Here is a 17,471-nt window from a genome sequence, read left to right on the forward strand (position 1 = left end):
GGCCCTGCGGCGCAGCCGCCAGCCAATCACGTCTCACCGACAACAAGACGCGCCGTGATTGGTGAAGAGGTTCTGGCGGTGTCACGCCAATCGCGTTGCGGCGCAGAGGGATGTGCTGGGTCGGAGCGGGCCCGGTGGCGGTGCGGGAGCGGCGCGGTTTCTGTCCCTGTCCCTTCCTGTGCCCTCCGAGGACGATGGGGGCCTGAGGTGGAGTTGTGCCGGTCTGGGGACGTCTTGTTCAGCGGTATGAGGCCGGGAATTGTTCAGGCCCGTCCGAGGAAGGGAGAAGCTGAGGAGGGAGAGGCGGCTGGCTTTGGGGGGGTGTTCGGGAAGGGGCCCTTGCCTTTTGTCAGTGGCCACGGGGATCATGTCAGCTAGGGCTCCCGGTTGTCGTAATGTTATAGGTGGTGGAGGAGCGAGGGGCTTCGATTCTGTCCTCGGTTGCGACTAAGGAAACAGGTCTGGGTGGAAAAGAGTGTGACCTAATGGGGTTGGATAAAGCTTAGCTTTGCGTGTTTTCAGGAACTCAGAAGAAAAGCGACAAAGGCTGTCAGGATGAGGAGAGGTGTAGAAGGGATCTGGCGCTCTAAGGGCACGACTGGAAGTCAGAGACTTTTGTTAACAGTAACTCTCCAAGTAATTTCATTTTTAGGCTTTAATCAACTATGGAATGTACTGAATAATATTGAACCTCATAGTGACTTTTTACCGATTTAGAGCAATCTATTTAGAGAATGTAAAATATTATGGGATGAAGTTGGAGTTCCTGGTTGATCCCTTTAGGACTTAGGACAGTCAAAGGAAAAAATGAGGGTAATGATTGACTTCTTGCATTAGCACTTTCCTGAAGAAAGAACCAGTGACAGAAAAATAAGCAAGGCTTTTTTTTAATGTTAGAAAGTATTGGACATTCCTGTGTATGTCTCTACTATCAGTAAGAGAACAATATAACACTTGAATGCTGTTATTAGTTTGGGACACAATGGTGAAAGAATGACCAGTTACAAATTCAATTTTACTTTTTATGCAAGGGGAAAAAAGAATGCAAATTAAGATTATGCCATTATTCATGCTTTTATACCTTAAAAAAAAAAGTTATGTGAGTTTGTAGTGGCAGCACCAGGACCACGGCTAGCATTAGTAGTTTTGGAAGCATACAATAATTCTTCTGTAAAATCCCTTCCAAGGGAAAGGATTCTAGGATTGCTTCAGATCACCCAGTTCCAACCCCTCTGCTGTGGGCAGGGCTGCCACCCACCAGCTCAGGCTGCCCAGCACCCTGTCCAACCTGGCTTTGAACAGCTCTGGGTATGGGGCAACCACAACTACTCTGGACAGCCTGTGCTATGCCTCACTACCCTTTTTCTTTCTAATAGCTAACCTGAATCTCCATTCTTATAGTTTAAAGCCTTTCACCTTCATTCCATGACTATCAAGATGCAGACCACCTTTTTTTGACTAAGTTTATGCTTTCATGGCCTGTTAAGTAGTTACTTCTCATTAAAACAACTTTAGAGTTGGATACCAAAACTAACACATCTCATTTGAAATTGATACGTTGGCTGGGACTTCGGTTGAAGCAAGGTGTGAGATGTTACCTTTTCTTTTTTTTTTCTTCATTGAATGCAGGCTTCTGGGAAGGTACAAAAAAATAAAACACCAACCACCTCTAAACATTCTAAGCTTTAAATGGAGCATCATCTCTGCTTTAATTGATAGTAAACATTAATACCTTTTTTTTTTTTTTTACAGGTATTTTGTATGTGTGGTGCAGGAAAAAATGAATTCCACTATGAGTGAGGAGCCTGATGCACTATCTGTAGTTAACCAACTCCGAGATCTAGCAGCTGATCCTTTGAACAGGCGAGCCATTGTTCAGGATCAAGGATGTCTGCCAGGTCTGATTCTGTTTTTGGACCATCCCAGCCCTCCAGTTGTTCATTCAGCTTTATTAGTAAGTATTCTAGAGATGAATTTGTATGTCATTAGAGTACTTTGTAACTTTGTTTCTATGTCTTTTTAAATGAGTGATGTAAATGATAAAACTTGATTTCATGTTAAATCAGAATTCATCTTCACTTTTGTAGAAGAAGCACTCAATTCAAAAATTGTTTAGCAATGTAGCATTATTCCAGGGGAGTTCATGGTTATTGGAAGAGATTAATTCACTTTGCATTTTTTCCCTAATTCAGCTGTTTCAGTTTCATTGTGGAGGAAGGTAAGCACACTTAAATTTTTTTCTTTAGATGAAGTGCTGGAGCTTGGTAAATATACCCTGTGATTTGACATTCATGTAAGAAAAGTCATAAATTATAGGGCAGTTTTGGTTAGAGATGATTTTCAGGGATCACATAGTCTAATTCTATGGTCAGGCTGAGACAAATTAGAACACGGTGCAGGGTTGTACTTGCTTAGATGCCCTGTAACCTCTCAGGTACCCTGAGCATTTGCTCACCCTCGTGATTTAAAAAAAAAATAAATCAAAATCTGTTGATGTCTAATCCAACTTTTTCCAAGTCATAAACACTGAAGTCCTGATTTCTCATCCTAAATCCATATTTTAAAAAGTGTATATCTTTCATAGAAACAGGACAAATAAAAGCCAAGATTTCCTTAAGCCTGATTTAATTCTTCTAATAAGATTTTTAAGTTATTAAAACCTGTCATACTTTACATATTGTTTCTTCTTTAAATTTTTAAATTTTTTTAATTTTTTTAAAATTTCATTGAATTATAAACAGAGCTCTGACTTAACATTAAATTTGACATTATTTTCTGTACCTATAATACTTAGTTTTTACCATAATTCTATTTTTTTCATTTGTTTTACTTCACAAGGAATATTAGTGGATTTCTTGGAAGGACTCCAGTGCTCTTCCCGGGTACATGGAATGACATCCCATAATCCAGGAGATGTGTGTCCTACTAATTGGCTTTCAGAACAGCTTTTCCACTTCATTTGCTAGACTAAATTTTCTTCACTGGAAGACTTTTGAGTTGAGGTTACAGTTTCTGGGAATATGTTGCCCTGGTTTTCATTCTAGTGTAGGTTCCTTAGGTTATGGAGGGTTTTGTTGGGATATCTCTTTTCCTTCCTTTGCTTTCTTGGGCTGCATATTCTCATGGCCTGCATGAAACTTAGTAATCGTTCTGTGATCATGTTGCAAAAATTAACCCTATGTTAAAAGAACTGGATTTATCAGATCAATGAAGGGTAATCCAGTTTGTGGTATGATTCCGCAAACCCAGATATCACTGAAGCTGTGTGGTAAGGACATCTTGTTGGGTGGGGGACAGCTGTGTTTTATTTAGTGGCAGCCTATAGGAGTGAAGTAAAGGGCAAGATTTAGAGGAGACGGTGTGATATCCCAGGACCCTGACTAGTCAGAAATGAAACAGTTTGCTATAAAAACAAGTTTGTCTACTACCCAGACTGTTTGTTCATGACTTCCTGAACCTCATAGGTAGTATAGCTTTCAGTATCTTTGCTGACAGACTTCTAGTCATCATTTCTGATATTCAGTGTTCAATTTTTCTAGTTACCTGTTCAAAACCCCAAGTGCTTCTGTTCACGTGGAAATTGTTGTGTAATGATTTTCCAGTATGTTTATACCCACTGAAAGAATGTATGGCACTGACTTTGTTACTTATTGTTTCATCCTGTGATTCCCACAGCTGAAATTATAAATAATCTGTTGGAGTCATAATAGTTTCCTATTTAAGTTTTTGATATGTTGTAGGATCCTTCAGGGTTGATTGGTTTTCTCCCCACATCCAGTTTCAGCTCAGTGCTTTCTTCTATATGGTCAAGGAGTGGAATACTTTTTTCCTCTGGTTTAAATCCAGAATTTTCTTTGTATGGTACATCTGTAATGCTATAAGATTTTGAATGTTTTCAATAATAATAAAAAATATAGGAAGTAAAGGAGATAACTGTTTTTTTCCTTACATTTGGACTAAAATTTTCGAAAGTGAGACTCTGAAGTTAAGGAACTGCATCAGTATTTCAGTTGTAATGCTAAAAAAAAGTATGGACTTACTAATTAACATGATGAAATTACTTGTGAGCTTAAAGCTAATATAGTTAAGTATTTTGCTGAACAGAGGCTCCATCTTGTAATTCAAATAATCTGACTTTTTTGAAGGTGCAATTCTTTGCATCTCTAAATGAGTTGGATAACAAGTAAGAATTCCTATGCTGAACAGCTATGTCGTTACAGTTATTCTGATAACCTTATCCCCTGCTCTGTTTTAGCATAAGCTTCATTTTTGTGTGAAGAATATGTAGATAAATTGAAAAGAGAGTCTACCTATGTTTTGGCCCTTAGTTATCTACTCAGAGAAAGTGGGTTTTGTTGTCCAAAAATATCACATCCTCGCTGAATTGTCTAAACAGAGTACAAATACAAGTAGCATTTTCTACAGTTAAGGTTTCTTTATAGTCCTGATGTTGAGCCACATCGAGAAACAGCAAAAATCACATTTGGAGTTTGTACTTTGTCAGACAGGAGCCAGGCTTCCCCCAGAAGGATGATCTTGAATTTTACCTACTATGTGTTGAAGATGATTTAGAAAGAAAGATAGGTGATTAATTGTCTGTCTCTGAAGGGAATAAGGAACATGTTATTTTTCAAGCAGCTAGTGAGCTGCATAGTTATTACATAACTACTTGAAGAATTAGTGGACTTGAAAGTCTTGCTATCACAAAACTAATTTTATAAGTCACTGCATTTGTGAACTGCAAGATTTTTTGTGTGTGGTTCTTGTATGTACTTGACTGAAATAGATTAAAGCACAATGCAAAATACACCTTTAGAGGTTCCTTCTAAGAAAAGTTCGATGGCACTGAGAATTGAGAGATGTCTTAAAAAAAGGATTTGATATTTCAGCTGGAAGAGAGTTGTGTTAGGAGTAACCATATCATTGGCTGGAGTCAGCAATGTGAAGTTCCACAAAGAGTTTGCCTTGAAAGACAAATAAACCAAGCCTTGGGCAACATGCAAGTGTTAGTTCCCAGCTTTGGTAACAGCAGCCTAAGCAGCTGACTGCTGCTGCTAAATTGTTGTTCTCGTACTTACATGGAGTGATTAATTACTTCAATGTTGTAGGTATTTTCAACTTTATAAACCCTCTTTTGCTCTTAATGTTTCCAGTATTGTAATTTTTAGAAGCTTGCAAGTATAGTAGACCTCTGTTTCTGTGGACAGTAGCAAATTGGTGGTGGTGAATCCATAGAACTACTGGAAACAGAATGTATAAAGAAATAAATTAGATCCTGGGACATAGCAGTGTTGGCTGGAAGGGGCTTCTGGAGGATGTTTGCTTCAACTTCTTGTTTGTAGGTCAGCTGTAGGTTTGTCTCACTGATTCTCTACATCACCTGTTCCAATGTTGAAATACCTTCATAGTGGGAAAACAGTTTTCAAAATATCTAACCTGAACTTCTCAAATGACAGTTTTCCTTCTCCTTCTTATGTTGTCTGCTGCAGTAAAGTTTCTCTGTCATCTTTGTAAAGGCCCTGTGAGTTAGCTGTAGACATTCACTTAGTATAAGCAAACCTTGTCTCTCAACCTTTTCTCATAGATTGGATAGTCTTTGCTTTCTGCGTGTTTGAGAATAAAACAATTCTTTTAATACTTACAGCATCTGATAATACTTTTTCTGTTACTAGAAGTGGCACTGTGAATCTTCTGCAGATTTACACTGTTAAAAATAAATGATCATGTACTGGAAGTATTGCTGATTTGTCCTTTTTGTTTTAGGCTCTCCGTTATTTGGCAGAGTGCCGTGCCAACAGAGAAAAGATGAAAGGTGAATTGGGTATGATGCTCAGCTTACAGAATGTAATACAAAAGTAAGTTTGTTGAATTGTTATATCCACATACAACATTCTGTTGCAAAGTAAAATTCCAAGTACAAAGTACAAATTTGTGTGGTGAATTTTTAATAGTGCATTCTTTCTTGTCAAAGTTGTGGTCGCAAACAATTATTACTCTTTGTTTTTGTGTGGCAGTGGCATAGTCAGCCTGAACCACTGATTGAGCACCTGGAGAAATGACCCAGTTAGCCCTGGGAGCACAAGTGAAGGCAATTCACCTGTATGACTGGAAGGGGTGGAGCCAGGATTAGCCACTCTTAGACGTCATTTAAGAGCTGACTGCCACTGAAGAAGGATCTCTTTTTGGAGATCCCTCCTTTGTGGTGTTCCCTCTGAGCCTCAATCCTTGGAGATGGGTTATTCAATTTTCTTTCTTTTGTAACATCTTTTCATTACACTTGTTCTGTTGGCATTATACCACTACAGTTTTGTAGTACCATGAAGTAAGTGTAGAAAACATAGAATAAATACTTCTTTGAAAATCGTTTGCCAAGCAACAGATTTCTGACCCTTAGTACAAATAGATAATGTTGTCTCATCCCTTTAGGTTCTTTTGTAACCCTTCCATCATTTTACAAGGGTTTCTTGCCCTAGTGCATTTTATGGAAATGATTGGCATCTGTCATGTTTTTCTTTGATTCCTACTTTTAGGAGAGGAAATGTGTGTGCCTTGTATTTGTCTTGATATGTTTTAGAAAGTTTGTAGCTACAGTTTTGCGTTCAGGAAACGTCTTGGCGATAGTGTAGATACTAGTGAGGTTTAAATGATAGGTTTTTTATTGGAGTACATAAAAACAATGAAAAATCTTATAGTATTGACATTTTTAAAGGGCAAGAGTAATTAAGTTAAAATATACACAAGTCTCTGCTTGCTACTTTATAGTAATAATAAAACTGAAATGCATAGGTAGTATTAGAAGCATTTGCTGCAGGCCATTTTGCATTTAGTGTGGATTAGTTGTCTGTTTAGAGCAGTTTCTTAGCAGCTTATGTAATCCACAAGAAGATGGTGAAAGGGGAATATTATTCGTTATCAGCTTCTGTAGTTTACATAATAGTACTGAGGAAACAGTCTTTAATTAAATTTCTGTTTAAGTGGTTTTATGGAAATTTCTTAGGCATCATATTTTCTGTGTTTCAACTTCAAGCCTACAAAGGTTGGAAGCAAGGACAGTAAGCTCAGGAGTAACACAGAAGAATTATCTGAGCAGCCATGGATTGGACTGGGAAAGTTGTGATCCTGATGAAATTAAATCCAGTCAGGATATCAGAGCCAACAAGAGAAGCTTCTGTAGGTACACTAGTGTAAAAGGAAAACTAGGGAAAATGTGGTTTCTCTGGCAGAAAAGGGAGAATTAATTATATGGAATATGGAGAAGGCTGAGATTCTCAGTGGCTTTTTTGCCTCATTCTTAACCAGCATGTGCTCTCTAGCCATGCCGCACAAGTTGCATAATGCAAAGGCGGAGTATGAGAGAATTAAGAGCAACTGACTGTAGAAGGTTTCGGGGGTGATCTAAGGTGCACAAATCACCAGAACCTGGTGGGGTGCATCTGTGATTCCTCAGTGAACTGGCAGATGAAGCTGCTAACCCCACTATCTGTGATGTTTAAGAAGTAGTAACAGCTTGATGTTCCTACTGACTGAAAAGGGGCAAAATAACCCTCCTTTTTATAAAAGGAGAAGAGGAAGACTTCAGGAAGGAGAACTGCAGACCACTCAAGGTGATGGAGCAGGTTATCCTGGTAACTGTGCTGTATGGAAAACAAAGAAATGATTAATGACAATGATCCTGGCTTCACAAAGGACAGATGAGTCCTGACAAATCTTTTGGACTTCTGCAGTGGTAGTACAGCATTTGGAAATACGGGTAAAGCAACTGGTGTCTTTTACCTGGATGTGTGCAAAGCTTGGTGACACTATCTCGCATGAAATCCCTGTTTCTAAATTAGGGAGACATGGATTTGATGAATGGAGCGCTTGGTGGGTAAGATATTGGCTGGTTGGTCACATGCAAAGAGTTGTAGTCAGTGTCTCAGTGTCCAGGTGGAGACCAGTGGTAAGTGGCATTCATCAGGAGCTGGTGCCAGGACCTGTATTATTTAAGATCTTTGTTGGTAACATGGACAGTGGAATTGAGTGCAGCCTCAGCAAATTTACCAACAATGCCAAGGTGTGTGGTATGGTTGCTGTTCTGGAAGGGAGTGTTGCTTTAAGGCTCAAGAGGTGGGCCTGTGTGAGCAGCATGTGGTTCAACAAAGCTATTTGCAAGGTGCTGTGCCTGGGATGGGGCAAGCCCAAGCACAAATACAGGCTTGGTGGAGAATGTGCTGAGAGCAGCCCTGAGGACAAGGACTTGGGGTTGTTGGTTGATGAGAAGCTTCAACTTGAAGAAGCAGTTTGTGCCTGTAGCCCCAAAAGCAAGCTGTATCCTGAGCCACATCAAAGGAGATGTGACCAGCAGGGCAAGAGAGGTGATTCTCCCTCTTTGCTGTTGTGAGAGCCTGCCTGCAGCACTACATTCAGCTCTGGGACCCCAAGCATAAAAATAACATGGATCTGTTGGAATGTGTCCAGAGGTGGTCATGAGGATGAGCAGATTGCGAAACACCTCTCCTATGAAGTCGGGCTAAGAGAGCTAGGTTTGTTCTTCCTGGAGATGAGGAGAGCTTGTATAGAGCTTATATAATAGCTTATATAAGCGTTCTAGTACCTGAAAGAGGAAAGGTGGGAAGAGGCTCTCTGTCAGGAGGTGTGGTACCAGAACATGGAGTACGGACTTTAATCTGAAGGATGGTACGTTTAGATTAGATGTAAGGATGAAATTCTTTACTGTGAGTGTACTGAGGTGCTGAAGCAGGCTGCCAGGAGAAGCTGTGTTCAAGGCCAGGCTGGATGGGGCTTTGGGCAACCTGATCTAGTGGGAGGTTTCCCTGCTTATGGTAGAGTTTTCAACCCCTGAGTTGGAACTTGATTATCTGTTAGATCTGTTCCAATCCAAACTGTTCTGTGATTCAGGGACAAAAAGGGTATAAAGTTCAGAAACTGAAGAGGAGAGAAAAGTCAGTTAAAAACTGGGAATCTTGTAGGTTCTTTTTTTTCTTTTCTAGAAAGCTCTTTGGCAAGAATAAGAGCATACATTTGATTTATGTGCTTGTAACATTTGGAATGTGTGATATGATGAAAATTTAAATACGTAGTATCTTCAAGCACAAGACTTTGTCATGTGCTTGTCAGGATTTTAGGTTGTAATGTTGACAGGAAATGCTGAAGCTAAGTTTTGTTTTGCCTGGAGAAATATGGAGGAAGTTGGAAAAAAGTGCTGAGAAGCTAGATGAAAAATTACATGTGTCACAAAAAAAAGTCTTTTTTTTTCTGTTAGAAAGTCTGTACTGGAGACAGCAAGGTCTTCTTCAGTTGCTTTAGAAAATGGAGAGTCTTTATTTCAGTGTGGTTGCAGTTTCTCTTTAGATGTTGTCCTTTGAACTGAAACCAAACATGAATAAATGCAGTAATAAATGCTTTGCTCTTGGTGACTTCATTCTGCTCATTCCAGTGTGCTTTCTGGAATCTTCATATCTAACTCATCACTCTAATCCATAACTTAATTTGGATTTTTGAGAATTTTTTCTGATATCTTCCAGAGCAGAACTTGCAGCCACTGGCTCTTTTCTTTTGAAAGGTTAAATTTATCTTGTGGTGTGAATTGTGCTTTTTTTAATCAAGGATTTTATAACTGTCACCATTTACTTTCATGGATTTCTCATGTGAACAATATTTGTGGGCTTTCCCTGTTCAGTACTGAATTGTGACGAGCTGTATTCCATCACTGATGGTGTTAATGCTTCCCAAGCAGTGTAGCTTGCTTGTGCAGAGAAACAACTAGTTGACAACTATTCAGTTTGCATCCCTCAGTCTTAATGCAGTTCAGCACTGAACTAACAGACACTGAGCTTAAGATGTCAAAAGTTTTAGAATTCCAGTTCTATTGTTTTTTTATGCTCGCCCTGAAATTTGAGGCCTTCTGTCATCATCTAAGTGATTCTTGATGAGCCTTGAAACTCTGTATTGAGATTTTAGGTTTAGGAGTGGAATTTCTTGACTGCTGTGTGTATCCCACCTACGCAAACTGATCTAACAGATCAGACAATTTTGAATGGTTGATGCCATCAACTAGCAAATAGCTGGCTTGCTAATTGTCTGTTCTAACAGTACAGCAGAACTTGAGTAACAGCGCAAGAATCTTTTGTTGAGAGTAAGTTACAACCAATGGAAGAAAAATGTAGCGCTTATTTAGACTCTTTATCCTGTAGATAAAGTGCCTCCTTCAGAAGAGGACCGATGATAAAAGTTGGAATTAACTGCCACCTTTTTATCTGATAAGTACTATCTGTAGTGCATCACAGAAAATGGACAGGATATATTTGTATGAGAAACATCCATGTTTAACTGTATTTCTGTTGAGGTTCTCATTTCATTGGCATATCAGACCCCTAGTATTCTCTGATCAGCTTTTTGATACAGCTCAGTTGTGATCATAGTTTTCATTCTTAGAATGAGCCGTCAGCTGACTCCATTTCCCATAAGGAATAAAGGATAAATTCTACGTTTGTAGTCAATGAAAATGACTTTTCAAAATGTATGAGTACTAGTTTTTGTGAACAGAAAGATAACAGATTTTAGGTTTAGAAACTGGAGCTTTAAGGCTGTAGAGCAACAATATGAGATGTCAACTCTGAGGAGTACAGAATAAAAATTCGATGGGAGTGATACATATTTAGGATGCTTTTTCAAGTTTTAAAAAAGTTAGTCTTCAACTTTTGTGACTCTGAGACATATCGTATGAAAGGCTTTATAAACTTAAGTGTTTTCTAGGACATGTGAGAAACTGTTCAAGTTTCATAGAATACTTCAGGACATTCTTTAAATATTAGAAAAGTCCCTTTCCTTCCGTACTTGCTGACTTTCATTTTATCATGGAAGGTTTTGTCTTTGTGCATCCATATCTGTGTACTTTTAGGTGAAGTTTGATGTATCATTCCTTTGAGTTTTGCAGTCTAGAGTAAGAAGTGTGTTGGAGAGGAAATCAGACCTTTAAGATCCTTACCTAGAGGATTCCAAATGTCTTTTTTTTATATTATCAAAAATGTTCCTATTGAATTTGATGGGGAATTTGTAAGTGTATGTGTACAATCATTAGTGTAAATAAATAAAAAGGAGAGAAGAGATGGAAGTTCATTGAGGAACTGTGTTTCACTGCATTCTAGTAGTCTTCAGCAGTTATTTAATATTGAAAACCAGCTTGGTTGCTGGCTTTATGAATTGTATGGAGTACTTAATGTGTCCGTATGGACTTTATAAAATGTTATTAGCAGCTTCTAGAATTAAAATTAATTAGGATTTATAGCCTACAAGGAAATATACTAATTTGTGTTCAGAGTGAAAGTGACTTTTCATGGACAGTAAAGGTCAAAGTTTATGCTTTTTCATGATCTTTATAAGGAGCATAATGGGACATGAATATAAGTAACGTGTATTAAAAAAAAAACAACAAAAACAATGAGTCAATATACTGAATAGCTCTTATTATGAAATAGGAAATTACCGAGAGTAAAATTCCAATTACTTAGCTAAAAGAGCTTTTCAAGATAGTCTTCCTTTGCCAGGGTGTCAGATTTAACAAGCTGAACTAAATCCAATGCATTAATCAGCTCTTTCAATTTATTACTTGCCTAAGAAGATTAGGGCAATTAATATGTGCTTAATTAGAGTCCCTTGCAGATATGGTAAAATACATGCAGTCTATAATTGCTGACTTCTTACTCAATTTTAATTTTGGTTGTCTTAATTACCTATACTTTTTGAAAATTTAATTATTCGTTGAAACCAGCCAAGTTTAGATTTATGATGTCTGACAAAATAATAAAAAAAAAAAACCCCACACAACAGAGTAGTATTTGCTGAAGTGAAAACAGTAAGAATGTGGTATCACAACAGCTTTTACCATCGTTGTTGTGTGATGTTCTTTGTCTCCTTTGTGAGAAAGGAAGAATGGCTGGGGGAGGACAGGGCAAAGGCCATGTATTAATTATCAAGAAAGCAAATTACATCTTTAAAGGGATATGTAATGGTGGAGGGGTGTTACCATCTCATAACTGGCCAGTTCTAGTATTTTGTGTGAAAATGTGGCTAAAAATTTTTCTGACAACTTTTCACATTTACAAAATTTATGAATTTGTCATTGATTGGAGTACTTAATGTTCTGATGTGAAAATGAAAAAGGGATAGCTCTCTATAGATTGTAGGGATTTTAGTTTTCTGTACATAAATTGGTGATTTTATCACTCTTGGTATTTATTGTGTGGGTTTTTTTTGTTTAACATCAAAATGGAGAAATGACTGAGGACTGGATAGTGGGAAGCTTGGTTCTGTTGTGTGATTGTTTTTGAATTGTATCCTGCCTCTGATTCTGAGAAGTTGTTTTCATTCTGAAAACCATGGTTATCATGTGTCTTAAATATTCCTTGAGCAGAAGGTTACAAAAGTTTTGTTTCCAGAAACTAATTTACATTGCATGACTTGGATGTCTTTATCTTTTCTATACTTCCTTTCCTGGTCTGGAAGATGCTCTATTCTCTGTTTTCTTTCCTCATCTTTCCTTTCCTGTTATCTTTCCAAGTGTACTCGCTTTACCTGCTCCGTTGTATTTTACCTATTAGAAGTGCTTCTAGGAAATTACATCCTTGGTTGTTGGTAGATCTCTTTGAACTCTGGGGTTCCAGTCTATTCAGTGCTTTAACAATGTGCTCGTTAATAATAGATGGTCACAGCAGGAGGACATCTGCAGGCTGCGTCATTGTGTTGTTAAGTGAAGTGGCAAAATATCCCACTCCTCTGCGTTTAAGTTTCTTTAAGGAATGACTTTTTACATATCTTGTTAACCTTAAGTTTCAGATGTGGTTTGCTTTTTTTTTTTTGGAAAAGCATCTTGTGTCAAAAAAACTAACAACCATACATGTCCCACACACGTTGAAGTATTAGGGGTTATAAGCAAAATCTGTATGTCCTCTATAAATATATCATTGTACTTGTTTTAAGTGGCTGAATACTTTTGTCTGCTAAACAGCTTCCTGGTATTTGGAGACTATATATAGTAGGGTGTGGAGGGATCAAGGAGCTGATGGGTTCAGTGTCATGGGCTGCCTACATCACTAAGGCGTTTATATTATTTTATATATTTAGTCAATATTTTGCTCTTTTAAGTCATGGCAAACTATTAAGAGTTCAGTAACTTTTTAAAATGTTAGAGATTTTTGTATTCTTGTTGTATATTTAGTGCTATGAAAGGCATAGGAGATCATGAAATCAGCGCAGATTCAGGCACAGATGCAAGTGATAACTATAAACCACAAAAAGCATTAAGTAATAAAATGACATAGCATCCAAAAACTTGGACTTTGGTTGTGGTTTAATTGACTCGCTGATAGAATCTTAATTTTTTTTGTGGGATTTAGAAAATAAGGTCAAAAGCTCAAATAGTTGACTGTCATTTGTAAGAACAGTCCAAGACTTTATTGCCAATGGTTCAAATGCAAGTAGTCATTTAAATATTGAAATATTACTGTGGACTCACTGGGGGGGGGGGGGGGGAGGGCATTTGGTCACTGAGAAAAATCTGAATGCATAACCAAATGGAAATATCTGTACTTTGTGCCCTTTGTAACATATGATGAATATGTTTACTTTTGAGATCTTAGGACTTCACTGTAATTAAAGAGGTATTGTCAAATCATCATTTATTCTACGCAGCCTGTTTACTTACTGAGCTCTCTGTGATGAGTACTATGTCTGCTGTAGCTATTTGAGTGGTTGTTGACCCTGACATTCTATGTTGTTTGCTTTTTTCATTTATATATTAGTTTCTGTAATTCCACTTAGGTGCTCCTGACTCAGTTTTCGTCCTCCACTTGATATGTGGCATGTGCATTGCGGCTTTTAGTTGCATGGCTTTTCATCATTTGATGTCTGTCTCAGGAACCATGGCTGAGTATTTATTTTTTGTAATGAGTGTTCAACAATCATTACTGCTTTCAGTGGTTTTAACTTAGAAGTGAGGAAATGAGTTTGAAAGTGATCTAGTAGCTTTTCATTACAGGCAAGAAATATTGTGAAGAATATTGCAGATTAAGAAGGAGAACTTTGAAACTGCAGAGAAGTGTGTAAATATAAAATGCTTAAAAGGTCTTAAAGATAATGTGCTCAATGTCCCTGCCAATTTCTTCCTTACTTAGAAACTGTCTGGAGCATAAAGTTAGCTATTTGACAAAGTAGTGGGAGCTTAAGGTGTTTTTAACCTCCTATTTGTTCTGCAGACTTTGTATTTTAACAAAGTAATGGTCTCTTGAAGCACTATGGTTTTGAATATTAAAACATGAAAGTATTTGCAGTCTTGTAAGAGTTCTGATATGCTAAATGATATAATCAAAGTTGATATTTGAGAGTTTTTTAGTGTGTTGCAGGAAAAAATACTGTTGTGCCGAGCTTTAGTGCACCGAAACTTGCTGGACGTGGCATGCCAAAAGGAAAGTGTTCTGTTTTTTGTTGTGGGATGCAGTACTGAGGTGGGAGAGAAAAGATCTGATGTGGATTGGCAGAAGAGACAGGAATAGTGGCAACTCAGGGTGCCTTTAACACTCAATAAACCTTGTAGTCAGCTGATGTCGAAGTATTTTAGAAATAGTGACCTTCACTGGTTACTATCGAGTTTACAGAAAAAGTGCTGAGTTGGTTCTTCAATGATGCACTGACTTTTTCGTCATGACAGCTCTCCAAAACAAAGAGCAAAGGAAGCTTTGAAATGAAAGTAACAAATGGTATTGTGAAGTATTTAACATTGCAGGTGTGGACTGACAATATTGTAATCTAGAGCCATTTATGTGTGAAAAAGAAGGGAGATACTTAGCTCTGCGAGGTTTCTCATCTTTCCTTGCCACTATCAAATGTCTGTTTTTGGGTTACAGTATGCAGATGATGCTTGTCCCTGGCTTTTGACCTTCATGCAAAGTGTCTCTACAAAAGCAGAATGAGCTCTGTCCTTTTGGCTAGCATTGACACTGCTAGTGATATTGGCTGGCTTTATAAAAGAAACATAACAAACAACAACCAAACAAAAACAAGATGTCTAAATTAGTCATTGCTTTCAAAGTTACCTACTTCAGGATTCTGATGATTAGGTAAATACTAACAGCAAACATGCAAACACATCAAGAACAAAGCTTCTGTGTGAATAAAGCCATGCAGACTAAATCATATTCCTGGATGATCTTGTAGGTCTTTTTCAACCGTTGTGATTCTTTGATCCTGATTTTTTTTTTCTCCTCTACAGGTTGGTAGTGCTGTAGTTTGACTCTTACTGTTAATGCAGGTTATGTTTAAGGAAACTTTTTTTTAAAGTTGCAAACTTAAACTTTGTGTGGAAAAATTCAGGAAAATAAACATGAAACTTAGTACTCAAAAACTGAACTGTTTGTGAAGGTTTATAAGCAATTTCCATGTAATGTACTATTATTGTGTATTATTATGTGACAAATTGATGGCATTGTAATACTTGGTAATACAAGTGGTGTTTGGCTTCCTTCATTTTCCTAAAATCTTATGGACGGAGCCTAAATTCAGTACTGCCAATATTCCTGCCTGATTGCTACAGCATTATTATTGGAAAGGATTACCTTGTAATTCCAGCATTTGATATCTTGCACTGGAGAGGACCAAAGATCAATGTTACTCTTCAGATTTTTTTTAATGCCAATGCAGTTTCAAATCATGAACATGATTTGTCATATAAGGCCATTAAATAATTACTGTTCATTAGCAGGCAAGATGTTTAAACTAGCTACTGTGAAATTTAAAGTGGAGTTTGTGTCTGTTACGCAGACTCTTGTCTAGCAAATACTACTCTAAAGCCTTTTGAGTTTAGTTGAGTAACAGCTCTTGATTTTTTTTTTTTTTGTTGTGATGGAGAATATGTCCATATGGTAGAAAGCAAGCTGTGGAAGATCAAAAGTTGATCTCCATTTAGCATATAAATAGCAAGAGTTAAGCAAAATTGGATGAATAGATGGGTTAAGCATATGGCATATGTTCAAATCTGTTATCCCATTCTTGAAAGTTTGTTCTCTTCTTGTGATCAGAAGACAATAGAATAAATCAAGGGAACAGTCTAAGCACTAAGTAATTGTTCTGTTTGCTAGATGTTTAAGATTATATTGTGGTCACTGATTACACAGTAGCTGATGATTGTACTGTGATTTTACTCAGATTTGCAACTTGTTGTGTATAGTACTTACATTGAAGGTGTTCTTTTTTTAACAGTTTTGAGACCATCACAATATTTGTGAGATTTCTCTGAATTTTTAAGATCAGACTTAAGTTGAGCTTAAGGAACTCAAGTTCCTTAAGCTCAGTGAAGTGGCACTGGGAAATGCAATCTTCATTCCTAATGTTGCTGAAGTATCTCTTGTTTTTAGTACAAAATCAGCTTGAAGACATCTGGTTTCTTTTTTCTTTTCCAACTTTTCCCAACTTAATATCTTGTGGTCAAATTGTCAAAACCAGTAGTGCGAGTAGAGATGGGAAGACTAGCATCTTGCAGGTCTGGAAAGCACTCCAGGGAAGTTTGTCTGTCCCTGACTTGTTTACACCGTGTGTCAACCTTGGAGTAAATAAAGGTGACATTTCTCTAGCACTTGGCTGATACCATTAGGGTGCTGTCACATGCACAACTGCACTCAGACATGGGGCAGTCCAGCTGCTTCATTTCTGGATTTAGAGGTTTGTAGTGCTGCAGTTACAAGAGTCACTTCAGACTTCCCAGTCCTATAGATTCTGTTGTTTTTCCTATTAATTGACTTCTGATCATTAACCTACTGCTATGCTGATATGTTGCTTTCTGATAGGTAAGCATCCTGCTGTCTGCATACTTGCTTTAAAATAGGTCAGAATTCTCAAGTGGGTGGTAATCCTTCTTGGCATCTGCTTTATACTTTACTATCTGTTTTGGGGCTAGAGGAAACCTAGTAACTGGTGTATTGTAGGGGATAACATGATGCTAGCACCTCCCTGGGACTGTGTGAAAGTGTACACTGAAGTAGTACTCCTTCCTGAGTTGCTTTCAAATGCCTTCCCTGTTGCCTGGAATGAGTCAGGAGAGCAGCCATATGCTTGTGAGACCAACATATCATGGGATGCACAAAAAGCACACAAGAAAGAGCAACATTCTGGAGATAAGAAGGAATCCTGCCCTGGCACTGGAGCAGAACAGCCCGAAAAAACAGCAAGATCAGATAACTGTCTTGAAACAGATTGCTTTTTCTCTAATATCATGCTCTTTCTTTAGGCCTGTCATTCATGCTCAGAGTTTTCATCAAAACCATGTCAATCACTGTGTCTCACTTCTAGAATCAAGGATTAGTGCTTTTTTTTCTCACAGAGGATAGCAATTCTTTGCAATTCATACTCCTTTAGGTAGTGGCAGTTTGTCTTTGAATATAAGGAGAATGAACTCTGAAAGAAATTGGTTACCTGGAAATAAA

The 17,471-nt window shown here is 37.8% G+C and overlaps 1 protein-coding gene across 1 annotated transcript in view; it reads left to right on the forward strand.

Annotated features, from left to right (window-relative positions):
• The first annotated feature begins 126 nt into the window (after positions 1-126).
• The window catches only part of ARMC1 (armadillo repeat containing 1), a 28,337-nt gene continuing 10,992 nt past the window's right edge, over positions 127-17,471 (forward strand). Inside the window, exons 1-3 of the mRNA XM_065751926.1 lie at positions 127-244; positions 1,753-1,954; positions 5,764-5,855. Of these exons, the coding sequence (XP_065607998.1) occupies positions 1,781-1,954; positions 5,764-5,855 (266 nt within the window). The 5' untranslated portion in view covers positions 127-244; positions 1,753-1,780. The remainder of the gene's footprint in view (positions 245-1,752; positions 1,955-5,763; positions 5,856-17,471) is intronic.

The sequence above is a fragment of the Cyrtonyx montezumae genome, unplaced genomic scaffold (genome assembly GCF_038088225.1).
Source record: "Cyrtonyx montezumae isolate F1298 unplaced genomic scaffold, pur_monq_1.0 scaffold_8, whole genome shotgun sequence".
Lineage (NCBI taxonomy): Eukaryota > Metazoa > Chordata > Aves > Galliformes > Odontophoridae > Cyrtonyx > Cyrtonyx montezumae.